At 46.4% G+C, this 16,671-nt stretch overlaps 1 protein-coding gene across 3 annotated transcripts in view; it reads left to right on the top strand.

Annotated features, from left to right (window-relative positions):
• Positions 1-16,350, top strand: part of LOC121673426 (multivesicular body subunit 12B-like) — a 39,613-nt gene extending 23,263 nt beyond the window's left edge. For 2 of the 3 annotated variants that reach the window (XM_042046716.1, XM_042046714.1), the window contains exons 7-8: positions 5,998-6,095; positions 9,832-9,866. In XM_042046716.1, coding sequence (XP_041902650.1) covers positions 5,998-6,095; positions 9,832-9,851 — 118 coding nt within the window. In that variant the 3' untranslated portion in view covers positions 9,852-9,866. Of the gene's footprint in view, positions 1-5,997; positions 6,096-9,831; positions 9,867-15,945 lie in introns of those variants that run through there. The other variant, XM_042046715.1, reaches the window with a different exon arrangement.
• Positions 16,351-16,671: the final 321 nt, after the last annotated feature.

A 16,671-nucleotide genomic window follows, 5' to 3' on the forward strand; every position in this document is an offset into this window, starting at 1 on the left:
AGTCATTTTTCTTTGTAAAGAGCACTGTTCCTGCTATAGCAGTATTTCTGGAGGCATGTTTTCTTTGGGGCATAGCATAGGGTTGTTAAGTCCAAACCGGAGGTATCCATTTGGAGAAGCTGTGCTCTGGGTTGTTAAATAAGCCCTGCAGGGAAACTGAGCTTTTTTCCCTAAAACTTGTGTGTTGTCTGCTATTTAATATGATCTCTGCCACTGCTGATTTGTAATCTGTGCTTTCACCCTGAAGTGCATGTGGTTGTGTTCAGATATTTCCTTTAAATCAATCACTTTCACCATTTTCCAAAACACTTCTTGAGTTTATTGCTTTTAGTAAAGTGTTTGGACTGTCATTATTTATTACTGGCAAAGTGCTGACAATGTGCTCTTCCCAAATGAGTCTTTATGTGGAATATTTGTTTAACGGGTTTTGCAGGGGAGGCGCCGATGTTCCCGGGGGCTGGACTGTGCCTGCAGCACTCCAGGGCGGTGGGGTCTGCCTGGGCAGCAGCCCCCCACCATCCCCAGCAAGAGGATCATCTCTGAGAGGGGCTTTGAGTCTGGCCTGTGGGCCTGGGCTTCGTTGTGCTGATTAATTTGACAGAATTTAAAATCCTAACCAAGGAAGCTTACACCATGTGTAATTTATCTTTTTGGAGTATTTCTGCTGTTTGGCAATTTTTCCCTACTGCTTCATTATCTGAAAACTCCTGACTCTGGAGAGCAGCTTGTGAAGGATGTGAAAGCCGCATGCTTGCCGCCGCAGCCTCCCGAGACACGGCGCTGCTCAGCTGAGACAGCCACTTCATAAGCACTTCGTGCTTGCAGGGCGAGGTCTCCGTTCTTAGATGCAGCCTCTGCCTATGAGGATTTAATGGGCTGCAGCTCAGACTTCCAAGTGGCATAAATTAAACTTGTTGGGTTTTTTTCTGTTGTTTGGCAGCTGCTCTGTCCTAGTTACTCAAGTTCTCTGATCTGAATTAATCCCCATGTAGAGGAAGCTGCAGGAGCTTCATCCTGCATTAGGCCTTACATTTTGGGTAGCTGGTCTGCAGCAGATCGTGTGAGCATCGCCGCGGGTTGTGCGTTCGGCCAGTGACTGCTCTCGTCCGAGAGAGGCGCGCAGCATCACGTCCCCGTGGTGGGGCAGGGGGCTGGAGAGGGGGCTGGCAGAGGCACCCGCTGGGCTGTGTGTGCACTGCCTTCCTCCTTTCCTACAGCTGGGAAAGTTAAATGGGGAGATCTGAATGTGGAAAGAATCGCTCACTCTCTTTTTCATTCTCTCCTGCATTTGGGCTTTTATAAAATCTGAATCTGGCACCCCCAGTTCTCATTGACTCTTAGGAAACAGGATATTTTAGTAGCTTGGAATGAGATGAAATGCTTGCAAAGTCCATATGTTGCTTGTTTTAGGGAAAGGGTCAGGAAGGTTTTAGAAAGTATTTAAATATTTGGTTTACACGATTAGAATACATTGTCTGGAATGAAGTCCATTACCCGAGGTGATTCTTGCCTTGCAGTTTAGGTTTTCATTGCAGTTCTTTGGAGTATGAGGTAGGTGTTCTGGCATCTCAGTGCCCCAACAGAGTCAAAGTTAAGGGCTGTGAATAAATACTGTAGCTGGGATCTAGCCACTGCTGGAACCACAGATGCCTGCTGTGGCAGTGGCTGCGAGCTGCAGCCTGGGAGATGCCTCCTGGTAGAGGGGGTGGTTGCCAAGTCCTCTGATGTCAGTTCATAGAACCCCAGCAGCTTCTTTCTTAGAAATGTGCCTTTTCCTGTCTCCGTGAGCAAAGATTTCATGTTGGATTACATTTCTTGAGAGCTGCAGCCTGATATTAACTCACTTTAGGTGTGCTTTCAGCTTTCTACAGCTTGAAATTTAGTTGTTCTGTTCTCAATTTTTCATGAGATGCGATCTTTCTTTGCATGATCACTGATTATGGAAAGTAAGGGGGGTTTTTTTGGTGGTTTTTTTTTTTTGAAAGGTATTTCCATGAGACTGCAGGTTTTGCAGCAGTGTTCTGAAGGTCATTGTGAAAAAAATCAACCTTTTCTGCCTGACCGTTCAGATGCTGCTCTGGGTGTCACACTTGTACCACCCCAGACTACCACTGTTGAGTCCAAAGCCCATCTTACCATTGGACTTTTGCTGTGCATTGTTGGTATTTTTATATGAATTATGGAGCATCCTTTGATATCTGGCACTTCCCCTTGTGATCCTCTGTTCCTTTTTATGAGTACTTGCCCCCTCACTTCAAAAGCAGTTCATCACCTTCCTGCAGACAGTTCTTAATAACAGGTTTGGAACTGTTGGGCATTCCTGGGCCTGTTTTATGTGAGTTTCTCTCCAAAAATGTTCAAAAAGTGGCCATAATGTGCACAGACCTCAAATCCCCTTCGTCTGCACGTGAAGGATCTCCTCATCACATGCTGACTTGTTCTGTGGATTTGCTGAATAAAAGAGCAACTGAAGTGAAGAGGGTGATTAAACTTGCTCTAAATTGTCTTGAAATTATCATACGCTGGAGAAAAATATGTTTGGTATTTGAGCAGTGTGGGTTTGACTCCAGTTGTGGAGGGAAAGCTGGAGCCCTGGGCCTGGCCGTGCCAGGACCGCCCGTCCTCCCGCTGCACCAAAGTGCCTCATTGCTTGTCTTTGGGAGGAGGAAAGCTGCTTCTGGTGACAGTTCAAAAGGGAGATAATTGGCACAGGGATAGTCTTTGTGAGTTGCCATTCCTCAACATCAGAGACTCACTAAAGTACTAATAATTACTGTTAATATCTTTCAGTGGAAACTTTCTGAGTAAACGAGTGCTGGTTGAGGCAGCATTTAACGGCCGCTGCTGGCATGATCGGAATGCAAATAAGTGTTATTAGCCTAATGATTTTGCTGTCACCACGGTGTGCAGCAGTAGTGTTGTGAATATGTCATGCAGTACCCGTGAATTTGGAAAGTGTGTCAAAACACAACTTCAATTAGTTTGCTCTAATTATGACTCTAGAGAGTTCATAAGTATATCACTCCTCATTAAAAGAGATTTTCTTATATGGATTAATACAGCACATAAAGGGGTGTTTGAGCGATTGGAGGCAGGGCTGTGCAGAGGGAGGATGCCTGTGGGGTGCTGGAGGTACAGCAGGTCTGGAGCAGTGCTGGGGTCCAGCCCCATTCTGTGAGCTCCTGGTGCAGGGCCAGGGCTGGGAAACCTCCCAGGCAGGAGCAAGTGGCTGTGCCAGGTCAGCTGTGGGCAGCAGGAGCCTCGTAGATGGTTCTGGACAGGCTCTTCAATTAAAAACAACCAAACCAACAACAAACCCCAAACCACAAAAGCTTTAGAAGGAACCACGCTTGATGCTAAAATAGAGATGTGTCCCAAAAGCTTTACTCTGGTAAAGGTCAAGGAGCACAAGCAGACAGAAGCGCAAGCCTGTGCCAGCCTGGCCTCTCCAGAGCAGCCCTTTGGGATGCTGGGTGTCTGTTCCCCTTCCCCAGGATGTTTGTAGTGCATTTTGCACTCTGTCTTGTCACATTGCCTGGTCATGTTCCAGCTTTGCAGAACAGGAAAAGATTGTTGTGCTCACAGGTGAGCAGCTGGGTAAGGGTTAAAGTAGTAATTGTTTAAATCTTTTAGGCTTTCCTCCCAGTTCTGTGATAATTTGATGAAGAACTTCACCCTAATTAAATATTCAAATTAGGAATAAGTGTCAATATGGCTTCCCGGTGCCTGGAATGATGATTAATTGTATTCAAAACTCTAGTGGCCGCTGTAATCTAAACCAAACCGTTGTTCTTGATTATTTGTGCAACACATTTACCATGTTTTTGTTTTAAAATTTAAACTAGTAATTGATTTGCCATATGCCACAGAACTGCACATACTTTCACGGTATGTGTTTAGGAACTTGAGGACTTTGTAATTGGGATTTTCTTGCTTTTCAATGGCAGCCTCTTTTTTTTGTCTTCTACAATGCAAAATGATTTGGCTCTCACAACACATAAGGAAAATGCATTATGCAATCAAGTTTGTAGGTATAAGCTGTATTGATCCTGGCCAAAGTTTACATTAATTTAAAATAAATTAGGCTTTGTTTCCCATTCCTCCCTACAATGTCATCTTTTATAAAAAGAAAGGGGGAAGGGGAGAGCTGATTTCCATCCAGCAGTCACTGCCCTGTCTTGTGGTATTGCAGCTAATGTTCTTGGAGACATCTCTCTGGCTGTCTGCATGCAGCTGGACTGATGGAATGCCCAGTTGTCCTACCTCAGGGACACCAAGTAGCCCCGGAGCAGGCATGCAGACCATCGTTTCCAGACGCCCTTGTTACAGCCACAGTCAAGACCCTGGTGTCAGACAGGGCTGGCGCTCCTCCCCAGCCCCACAAGCAGTGGTGGGAGTGCTGCCCACTGAGGGTAGGTCTGCAGGTGTACACCTGAATGTCACCTTCGTCACCCCCCTGCCACAACGGGATTCCTTGTGGTGTCTTAGCGTCGCTGTGTGTGAAAGGGAGAGCAGACGGGACTCCCCGTGGAGTGGGCCAGCAAGGGCTGGGCTGGTGTTGGTGTGTGTGGTCAGTCCCTCGGCGGGCGAGCGATTCGTTCTGTTGCCCACGTGGCCCGTGCACCCCCTCCAGCACCCGGCACGCGCAGGAGCTGCCTCCTTGCCGGGGCTCAGGGGCCTCTGCAAGCACACGGCCTGAAGCCGTGCTGCAAGGCTGCTGCCTGCCTGCTGGAGCCGAGGGCTGCATCGTGGTACTCCGGCAGTGCCCACCGTGAGCCAGCTGTGGGCTGGCCCCATCAGTCCTCTGGCTGAGGGCATGTGTGTCATTCCCCTGGAGTGGCAGTGGGCTGTGCTTGAGGGCTGTCTGGAGGGCAGGGGTCAGCCTCTCCAAGTTGGTACAAACTCCTAAAAAATACTCTCCTTAGAAATGGGCCTTTTAAATAGACCTTTATTTACCTCCAGAACAATTTCCACTGTGAAGAAAGCAGTTCCCCATAGAGGGCAAAGAAATTCAGTCTTTCTGCTATCTGCCTTGGTGCCTTGAAAAATATTTTTGGATACTTCTATTAAAAATCAAATGAGAAGCATGTCATGCCCAAAGACAGTGGTCTCCTGTTTAAAATGTGTTCATAACAAACCTGCCTCTGCTCCAGAGACTCTCATGTGGATTGTGTTTTAAACAGCAAACTGATAGCCAAATTCAAATATATTTTCACACCATCTTTTTTTTAGTTAAAAATAGCTTTGGAAAGCACAAGCAAGCTCAGACTGATGTTTGCTTTTTCTTATTTTATCTGTGCTGTTCACCATCATCTGCATCTAGGGCTAAAAATACATTGTTCTTCCCAAAATGTGTCCTGTTTTAGAGGCAGATAACTTCCAGATGATTCATGTGGTAGATAAAACCTGCTGGCTGAGGACATGGGTTTGGTGCACTGCTCTCACACACAGGGCATCCAGGAGGACACAAAGGCTGCCTGGTTCTCCTGGCAGGAGGGCGATGCTCAGTGTCTGCCCATGTTCAGGAGCTCTCACTCAGGTGAGGTGGGAGCTGCTCCCTCTGCCTCAGGCTGCACTGAGCCCCTCTGTGAAGAGGATGCATCTTTATTATGTGTGGCAATGCGGTCCAGAAGATTAATGATAACATTTTATTAAAATTCACACAGACCTGGGATCTGCATTAGAGAAATACAGATTTGGATTAAAGGGGCAAAGCCGTGCTGGCTGTTCGTGGGTGCTGCCTCGTGTGGAGCTGCTGTGCCTGGCCGGGGCTGAATGCCCTGCTGGGGATGGATGGCTGCTATTGCAGTCCTTGGTTGTTGGCCGAGCGCAGTGCTCAGAGGGGTGGAGGGGGCTGACACTGGGTGTAGACAGTTTTAGAAGCAATACTGAAATCAGCATTTGCTGCTTAACCTGCCTGGAGCCGTCAGGCTGGAGTGAGCTGACAGGAGCAGAATCTTCCGCTCTGTAGTAACACCTTTCCTCTCTGTCCCTCAGGCATATCTCGCTGACGCTCCCAGCCAGCTTCCGGGGGAAGAGCCACAGCACCCGCCTGGACTTGGAGCACCAGCACTCCAACCTGTACGCCATCTCAGGTGAGCTGCCGTGTGCTTCTCTGCTCTTGTGTCATCAGTGGTGTAACCAGTACAGCAAACCTGCACGTGCAAACGGCCAGGTGTGTGGTACCCACGAAACAACATCCAGCTTTTTATCAGTGCCATTTAACAGTTGAGAGCAGCTGAGGTGCAGAGAGACCCCAGGAAATGCCCAGGGACACTTGTTCCCAGCAGCAAGTGTTCCTGATCCCCAGGGAGATCACAGCCACTAGGGAGGGATGCTGCTGCCTTCCGAGGTGCTGAGTGAGAGCTCTGATGGGAAGCAATGCTGACACATACTTTGCTCCTGATATTATTCATGGTCTTCACAAGTGAGTCATAAGAGACATCTTTGCCTGTTTCACAGGAGGCTTAATCTTGCCCAGCAGGGATGAGTTTCAAACACAGTGGTCTTTGCTACCCTCAACATACGTATTGAAAACAGATGAGACCTTTACTCCCTCTCATTTCCATATTCCCTATATTGGCCATGCATATGTATTTGTTTCCCAATGTTAGGGAAAACTGGGAGTTAGACACTAGAAAATGCGGGTTCTGCACTGATTTGTGAGAACCATGTGCTTACACATGCACACTTGGTCTCTCTAGCTGCAGCTTTCGCTCTGTTCATCATTCCAAGCCAGTATACAAGTGCTAGAGCCAGTAATAATTTCCGGATATTAACATGGAAAAAACCTGCCAATGAATATTTTAGCCAGTTTTTATTTTTAACTAGTACTAATCTGCAGGGAGTTGTTTACTGAAATAGAATGGGGAAGATCAAGGCTGTTCCTTCCCCCATGCAGGTAGAGGTACCTGTTACTGTGCCTCAGGACTGCACAGTGGGTTGGGTTGGAGTTGGGGTTCCTGTGAGCTGTCCCTGGCAGCTCTGCTCTTTGGGAGGAGGTTCTGGCTCTGAGTGCTCACTTTCTTAAAGGAGGAGTGAGCTCAAAAGAAATGTAGCCAGGTTCTCTGGGCCCAAGAAGAACGGGCTCTGGAAGCAGGAGGCCAGGATGCTTTAGAGTTGTGCTTTGTGGGCCCTGTCACTCTGGGAGGTGCTCAGAGCTGTGTGGTCTGGGAGGTGTTCGTGGAGCACAGCAAAGGGAGTTTTGGTTCTGTGGAGTAAGAAGTGCTGGGCACAGCTCTGGTGCAGGACTGCATTTAACCCACCCCTTCTCCTGGGGTCCAGTTTGTGCTCTGTGCTCCAGCTCCGCAGTGCTGGGGTGCAACAGTTTTTCCAGTTTATTTTTTTTTGTAGTACTATTACACCTGAACAAATATTGTCATAGGCATGGTAGAATCACACTTAGCACAAGTTCTGCTCTGTTACGTTGTTTTTGCAAGAGGAAAAAGACACTGGCTTTAAACCTGACTCTGTCAAAACTTAATGAACGTCTAGTCCCTTCATCTGGCTGAAGGACATTTTAGGACAGTTTGGAAATCCAGCAGTGGATTTAGTGGGCTGTGCAGTCGAAACTGCTTGTGCATAATCAGGGAAGAGAAGATGGCAAAAATGTACCATTCACAGGTTCTTCCTATTAATAGTGAGTGACACTTGTAACATGGGAACATGGCATTAATTCGTGCACCATAATCAAAGGGTTATTTAAAAGGTAATCTCTGCCTGGAACTGCAGCTTCGGGTTCCTACAGAGATAGAGTATAATAATTGCGTAATCCTTGTCAGTCCTCGTTTTTCTTGTTACTCTCCTACCCCAGTACATTTGGAAATGAAAGGGAAGGTGTGTTCCTGTGTTCGCATGAGACAATTCTGTGTGGGGATGGGAAGCTGTGCTTTCTCTCCTGGGAAAGTGCCAAATGCACCAACTGCAGCAGCTCTGTGTGGGTGTTACTGGGACTGGCCTTTCTACAGGATGTGCTGGCCTCTGCGCATGGTGCAGCCTGAGGAGGTGCTTGCTTTACAGAGAGCCTGAACGCTTTACCAGATCCTTACAGGCAAAGCACAAAACAAGGCCTGTGGAACTGGACAGGGCATTAGTTCTTCATGTTTGCTTGAGCACATTTTCAAGTATATAACTCTTATTTTTCCTCCAGTTGCACATTCTCCTCCAGAAATGCTGTTATATGAGTTGTGCGTGTGTTGTAATGGCTATTTCAGCTGTGAGCTCTTTCCAAAGAAAGGGTCTTGTTATATGACACATCCTGTGCATTGACAGGATTTTCATGCACAGCTCCTGACCACGGCTGCCTTGTCAGCAGCTGCAGTGAGGTGCCGTGACAATTCTCTTTGTGTGCTTAAACCTCGCCGAGGTGGATTAGCCCCCAGACGCGCTCTGGAAGCCATTCCCAAGTTTCCTGTTCTGTCGGTGTCGTGTGCAGCCAGTCCGGACTGCCTGGAGTGCTCTCTGCAGTGCCATGGCAACAGGAGATTTAGGAACAGGCTGCCACTGCCGGCCTGAGCCACGCTGCCGGGCTCCCTTTGCTGGGTGTCCCCACCGCAGCTGTGGGTGCGGGGAGGATGTGCGGGCCACGGTGGCACGGGGCCAGCATGCTGGGTGAGGGGAGCTGGGCCTCCAGCAGACACAGGGTCCCTCTCCATGTATGGGCAGGCCTGTGGGCTCCCTCTCTTGGCTCCCACATCAGAAAAGGGGTTCTTGGGGCTGGTGAGGGCAACAAAAGCCATTATGAACAGTCTCTTCCAGTTTTGGTATGGCCTCAGTCTGTGCTTGGGAAGGGAGGGCTGTAATGGGGGTAGAGTGAAGAGCTGCAGCGTGGGCTCTCTTCGCTGTCTGTAGAGACCCAAGATCTTCTCAGTATTCGATGAAAGCAATGCTTCCAGCTGCAGTTCAGCATGTTTGTGGGAGGTTAGATGCATTTTGGCTGTCAATCCTACTTTGTATCACAAATATATTTTGGCAGAATGACCATATCCTCACTGGAACTGCCCATTACCCCTTGGGCACTGTAATGCAGTTGTTGTTTGCACAAAACTGGAGTCAAGGGAAAAATGGTCCTGTAAGCAGCAATTATAGTTTTTAATCAGTCTTTTGTCGTTGCCAGTCTTGGCCATGACACACTGGGTGACCAGAAAGTTAAGGAGACTTCTCTTGGCACAGTAAACTGGTGAGTGAGTCCCTGGCAGGGTGCAGATAGGGAAGCACTGCCCACAGCTCGTGGCGGGAGCCTGTCACGTGCTGCAGCAGCGCAGCACTGGCACTGCGGGCATCATCCTTGTGCCCCACAGCCTCCCTGGTCCCACCCCATGCCATGCACCCTAGACCAAAAGGCAGAATTAGTTCTAAGTTGATGTGCAGAATGTCTGTGGGTGCTGCTGGGAGCAGGGTGCCAAGGAGCTGACAGGTTTAATGTGCTTATTGGGGCAGGCAGCTGCTGGAAGAAGAATGCCTCACTCCAGACAGACCTGTTGACAGATATGGCTCAGTATTTCACAGCGCAGTCTTTCCTCATGGCCTTCAGTTTAATTAAGATGTTGTCGTGACTACATACTGCCTTCATTTCAGACTTGAGCATCTTCTGCCTGCATATTGCTTCAGCTTATCAGAGGCACAAGCACAGTGAAGGAGAGGCAGCCCTCACAGGCAGGAACAGATAGTAATATACAGGGAAAATTCCTCAATGAAGTGAAAAATTATTTATAATAATTTATAATAATGGTAGTCAAATAGAAGGGAAATAAGTCACTCTAAGAGTATATAAATTTTTATGATAGTGTATAAACAGCCATAGCTTGCCTTGTCTCCCATCTATTCCTGCAGAGAATGAGGGCAACATCTAGCATAAAGAAAAATACAATAAGAAAATGAAGAAATGAATGGGAAGAGCTGGAGGATTGATCACCCAGTGTATTTGTATATCCTGATGTAAAAGGTGCCGCTGACAGGTGGCCAGGTTTCTTCTGTATAAAACCATGTGTGTGCTGTCAGGGCAGTGTGAGCAGCCTTGTTTCGATTGATGAATTGCCTGCTTTCTTGATTAAACCTTCCGTCACTTACAAAACAAAAAGCCTGTGTTTCGATGGCAGAGTGGGACATGTCAAAAAAATCTGTCTGCTTTACCTTTGTGCAGATGTTGGGCACAGACTGTAACATGTATTATTAAAATGAATGTGGCATTTACTGTGCATTATTTCTTTCCTGGGAGAAGGGACCTGTAAATTATATGCTAATAATAATCTTTAACCCTTTCAGGAGGAACCAAGAGATGCAGGAGTGCAAATATTCTGCAGGCCTCACTAATTGGATGGGCTCTAACACCACTGCAGCACTCTTAAGTTGCTAAGCAGTGGGTTCCAGCCCTTGCTGCCAATGATCTGTGCATTCTGCTGAGCAGGGTTGTCTTTTTTTTCCCCCTGAAATTTTGCTGTAGCCATCTTCAGCGTTCTATTACAGATAGATGTGTTTTGGGGCAGCAGCAGATAAGCATATGTAATTTGACTCTAGAACAATCTATTCCCTTCTCTTGGCTTGTTCTCAGATTAGGATAGAAATTGTGTTGTATGGAGTCTGTACAACCCCATCAGAATGTGTACACAAAGCAATTAAAGCCTCTGTGCACCAGTTTTGTGCAGGAGATGAGTGTATGAACTTCCAGATCCTGCTGCAGCTGGCAGTGTGTAGCCAGAAACCCAACTTCAGTCATATGAACCTTTCCACGGATATTTATTCTGGCAGAAATTTGGAGATAGCAAGATGATCAGTTACCCTTGGGTAGGACCAAGGTTCATCTTTTGAACACTTAAATGTGGAAACTGTGCTGGGAAAGCAGTAGAACAAAAGCAGAACATACTATGATATATGTTGTTGGTAGTCAGCCCCAAACAATTAAAGTATTTGTGCAAGTACCTTCAGAAGTGAATCGTGTTAGCTGGACATACTAACATGTCATCCATAAATTTGGGCATCCATCCTCACGTCATGTTAATCCATAGAAATAAAACAGGATCCAGAAGCACAGAATCTCTCACCACTTGGAGCATTCTCAGTTCAGTTCAAGACCTTGCTGAGCTGCAGGTGAAGGTTTTCCTTCTCTTTTAAGGGGAGAAAAGCCATGTCCTCTGGGTTGGAGTTTAGATGTCAGATCCCAAAAAACATCACACACTTTATGTTCCAATAAAGCAACGTCCATGCTGGGACCGAGGCCGCAGCACCTGCTGTTCATTTTCCTGAGGAGCGATGGGTTTTTGAGCAGTCATTTGATGCTCAAAAATACATGCTTTGCATGTATTTCTTACCTGAAAGGTACTGTTTTGTAGTTGTCTTTAACCACTTTAGTCAATACATATCAAGTTATTTGCGTGAAGTATTTTTCTGTGAGAAGCTGGGCTGAGCATCAGGGAAGGGAAGTGCGGCCGGCTGCCAGCGCAGCGTTGGCTGGAGTGTGCGTGCCAGCGTGCCTTGGAGGAGGAGGTTTCCATGTGCAGCTCTTACAGGTGCCAGTTTCTCCACAGCTCTGGCTTGTTTATTTTGGAATCAAGCACCAATATTTATTACCTTAGGGAGGTAAATATTTACTTAAATGAGTATATATTGTATTTATATATAAATAGTTTTTTATTATATTTAAATATTTATTGCCCTCTTTAAGACACTTCCTGTGAAAGGTCAAAGCAAACTGTGGTCTGAGAGGTTGGAGAGGGAAACACTGTGGGCAGAGGCTCTGGTCCAAATTCCACCTGCTGGGTCACACAGGTGAGCGTTCCCAGCAGGAAGCCCAGGGGCAGAGCCCCCTTGGGGAGGGGACAGAGGGTCTCAGCCTGGTGCAGCCCAGCCAGGGCGGGGTGGGCCGGGGTCTGGCCATGGCACGAGGTCGAGCTGAGCTGGGGTTCGTCTGCAGGAGCGTGGGCTGTTCCTGCAGGCACTGCAGCGACATTTGGCGTTCGCTCCACGCAGGTTTCTAATCCAGCTCTCTGGAGGCAGCTGGATTAGGCAGGGAGAGTGGAAACTGCTGTTAATGATCTGGAAAAACATCAAAGCCAGTGGATTCCTGAGAAGGAAGCCGAGTTGCTTTTCCGTCCTGCAAGCTGCGGCTCTCGGCAGGGGGCAGGTGTCATCTGTCTGGGCAGTGGCGTGGGAAGCGTTTGCTTCACACACTGCTCCTAAGACAGCAGTTTGCTTCCTGGTTCCTCCTCCTGTTCAGGAGGGGCTAACTTGGGAATGCCTTGGGCTATCTATCCCCCCCCCCTCCCTTTTTTTTTCCTTGGTAGTGACAAAAGAAGTCTCTTTCAGAGGTCTTTCTAGATACAGATTTTGTTATATTTCAGTGCCCATATGTCAACTTCCTTCTTGTTGTAAAATGCCAGGTTATCTGGCCACGTGTGCCACTTCCTTAGTTGTCTCTTTCCTTTTAAAAGACACTGTTGCTCTCTTCTGTATGTAGGAGGACAGATGTTTTAATCAGAGGTTAATAAATTATTTTCACAAACTATTGTTTTGCTTCATCCTTTTTGTAGATAATTAAATTATGTACTTGGCACAGCATGTCTGCTTTACTAAAACAGGTAATTTTGAAAAAAAGGGAGATTCTATTTTTTGGCTCAGTGCACAAAGGATTGCTTTTATCTTCATCTTCTAGCACAGTTCCTGGTGGTTCTGCAATCGCCTCCAATGTTCAAGGGGTTTGAGACCCCCAGTCTTGGAGGGGAAGGTCCTGTGCTGCATCTTACTGTTGGTTCCCATCCCTTCACTTACGTTCTTGGCACTTTTTAAGAGTAGAAGCAGAACTAAATTTATATTTTGTGACACTGAATTTTAATCAGGATGGTCCACAAGCCAGACAAGTTGTGACACAAGCTTTATTCTGCATTGAAACCTCTTTACTGAAGCTGAGATTAAAGTCAGCCTGTTCTTTACTCTATTGCAATTTCCAGTCTTTGGACTAAGAGACCTGGATAATCTTCCAGCTATGAAAGGCTCTATTAATATCCAGCAGTTCAGGGAGGCTGGAGTCTCATGTAAAATGCTGCAGCTGCATATTTCAGAAAGGGATGTGTGTTACTTAATACTATACTTAATGAGATTCAAAAAGTATGTTTGTTATTAAATTAGCCCATCCGTGGTGTACAGACCCTTGGTGTGCTGTGTCAGCATGGCCCACATGTTATCCAGGCTGTGCTGGGGCAGCAGCCCCAAATGGGGATGATGGCACCATGAGTTCTCCCACAGGTGACATTTTTAAGACAGACAATTTTTTGATGAACCTGCTGTCACCTGAAGTGCCATTCGTTGTTTTCCTCTGCTCAGCGCCATGTGCTGGTGTGGGAGGTGGAGGCCCTGGCTGGGTGCTGCCCTGCCCTCGCATTGGTCCCAGCTCCCTTCGGCACGGCAGGCGGGCAGGGGAGCCGTGTCCCCTCCTGCTCGTGTCCCTCAGCTCACACGTCACCTTCCAAGGAGGCTGCTCAGACTCTGCCGGGAGGATTATCTGGCTGTAACCCTGTAGCCTTGAATTATGTATGAGCAGGCGTACCGGGGACAGCCTGGGGGTACATGCGGGGGCTGCAGTGGGGGTGATGGAGGGAAGGGCGATGGCGAGGTGACGTGGATGCCCCGGACAGGGGTGCCCTCGTTCTGCACGCCCCGCAGCAGCAGTGGGTGAGGGCCAGTGGCTGATGGAGGAGGATGAGCTTGCGGGACTGGCGCCGTTCCGTGGAGCACAACCTTGGGGTGGCCTGTGCTGTGTTTGTTTTGCTTTGCCGAGTGCCAGAGTTTAATTTTTTTTAAATGGGAAGCCGCTCAGAGGTTCGGATATTTAAACAGTTATTAACCAAATGACAATTAACAGATTGCAGAGACAGATTTTCTTTTCAAAACCTCCAAAATTGAGTACAGTTTGCAAAACTATCACAGCATAGTAATGACAATGAATTTTGATTTCCTGGAACTGATATTAGACTCCTTATTAAACTATGTGCATCTGCTTTTAATTTACTCCAAATAATTGGAAAATGCAATGAAGCTTTCCAATTAAAGCTTGGCTTTATGCTGTTTAATAATACCCCCCATAATATTATAGCTTATGAAGTGACAGGTGAGTTGGTGTATGAATAAAACATAAAGGCAGCAATAAGGGACAGAAAACCAGAGACAGTTGTTGGGGATTTTAAATGCTGGATGTAATTTGCATATATTAATCTCTTCTTTTCAGCCTTATCAGGCGTTCTTCAGTATTTGAAGTTAAAATAGCATTGACAGGCGGGAGTACGCTTAGTTTTTTCAAGGATTTATTACTTGTATAATTTCTGATCTTTAATAAGCAGATATGACTGATCCTCATAGTTCTATAGAAATCGGTTAATTGTTCCAGATGGCGCATACTGATTATGCAAAATTACTTTTCACACCATTTTTTTTTTTTGATGGAGTTTGGAGTAAAATTAAATTTTTTATAGCCTTCTTATCATGCTGTTTTACAGTGGGTTTTGCACAGAAGTTGAATTTAATCTACTATATTACATTGACCAGCAGAGTTATTCTAATGTAGCATTCTGTGATTTGACAAAGAATAATAGAACACGTTGCTCATTGTGCATTTCTGTGCTGCTAATAAAAAGGAGTTGCAGTGCAGCAAACCAGGCTGTTATTTATGAAGAATGCTTAATTTGCACAGTTAAAAATGCAAAATTGTTACAATGAGATGTTCGCTCTTTTGGACAGAAGGCTTGGGCAGAATAAATGTAAATAGTCTTGTTGCTACGGATTCCGTCAAATAAAGCAGGAGTTTTTAAATGCCTGGTGTGGCTGGGTGGGATGGTACTGGGAGGAGCAGCCATCCAGGCAGCACGTTCCGGCTCCGAGCAGGAGATGTCACGGGTGTTTTCCCTGATTATCACCATCCGGATATCTCAATGGCATCATTTCATAATTGAAAACATTTGTAAAGGTTGTTGGGCTTCATTTATCTAATGAAAAGCTGTTTATACAAAATAAGCCACACATAAAACCCTCTTGCTAATAAGTTTATTGCAATTTGTTTTGGCAGTTATTTGAGGGAGGTGTCCCGTGGCCTTGCTGTCCTGGCTGTGGTGCACCAGGGCCCAGGGTGGGTGCCCATCCATGGGCATGCTGTGGGCAGGGGCTCCTGCCAGAGCAGGGGGACAGTGCCATGGGCACTGCTTTAGGTTTGTCCAGAAGTACTGTCAGGCCATGGGTAATTTCGGTAGGTCCCATCCCTCGCTGGGCCACGGGCAGCACGCAGAGCAAGGGTCCTCCTTGGCCTCGGGCTGGGGTCCACCCTGGGGGCTGCACTGCCACCATGCCTCAACCTCTGGAGGGCCCAAAGGGGCCAAGCCCAGGGCATCTTACTGATCCTTGAAAAGCAGAACAGCAAATGTTTAAAAAATGACCTTATGGTGAGTGGATAAGTGGGGGCACTGTAAATGGACTTCTATGAAGAGTGCATATTTTTAACTCAATAGAAAAAAAGACAAGTAATTAACTCAGCTATTAGAAAGCTCAGAATTTCTCGTATCTCCTTTTGAACTAGAAAATAGTTTTGTGTATACTTTTATATGTACATATAGATATGAATATATAATATATATGCAGACAACTAATGGCATAAATCAGAAATTATTAGAAAATATTTGTTCTAATGAAGTAATAATTTGGTGGTAATGTATTTCATCAGTGTAGCTTAAGGCTACATTAAGTGGACAGACTTTATATGGATTCTCTAATTTTAATCTTCAAAATGCTGTCTAATGTCTCATTAAGACTTTCATATAATGTATCTTAAGTACAGTCATTAAATATAGTTTAGGGAGATGTATGTTCAGATATTGCTTAAAGATGTTTTAATAGGCCCATTTACTCTGATGATATTAATGAGCTCTTAACACATATTAAGCTTCTAAAACTAGCGGTGTCCCCTTGCAGTGAGCAAATCAACATAGGAATTGTGGAGGAATTGGATGCTCCAACAAAGCCAGTTTTCCACGGAGTCTTCAGGGCCCGGCTCCATCCCTGTAGCTGTGTCAGCACAGGGCGGTGTCCCCACTCCTGGCGCGTGCCTCGGGCCTGCGGGGGCTTTGCGTGGGCGGCTGCTGTGTCATCGCATCCACGCTTCAGGGCTGCGGGCTGGGAGCTGGCTGAGCCCGTCTCAGTGTCTGTGGCATGCTGCACACATTTGGTTGCGTATCTATTAAAATAAACAAATCACATGGTTTAAGGGAAGAGCCAAATACAGGCCCGTGTTTAGATAAATTCTGCTTTTTGATCGTCTAAAGTGAAGATGCAAGAGTCGTAATTAAGATAATAAAAACTGCTCATTCTCTGTTGTCACTTCGGTTCCAACTCAGAAAGTTATTGCAAAGAAAATTCTCTGGTTTCATCACTCAGCTCTTCTTAACAAATCCTTCTGAGTTCAGAGACTTTTATAATTACTAAATTGGTTTGTTAGAGGGAGATAATGGCAAATTTCTTCTTTTCATAATTGGACATTTCTTCCCTGTAGGCTAATGCAGGCGCAGCACTCACATACACAATGAGCTGTGCTTTTGAAAAACCGTAACTGGCTAATAAGTGCCGTGGTGTCATCGGAGAGTAATGGTGTGCTGATTAGCATAATTAATGACAAATGGTGGTGCAGAGTGGGTGGATTGG

This window comes from Corvus kubaryi, unplaced genomic scaffold, assembly GCF_017639235.1.
Source record: "Corvus kubaryi isolate FWS band 111438036 unplaced genomic scaffold, C.kubaryi_AGA036_p1.0 65416, whole genome shotgun sequence".
NCBI classification, from domain to species: domain Eukaryota; kingdom Metazoa; phylum Chordata; class Aves; order Passeriformes; family Corvidae; genus Corvus; species Corvus kubaryi.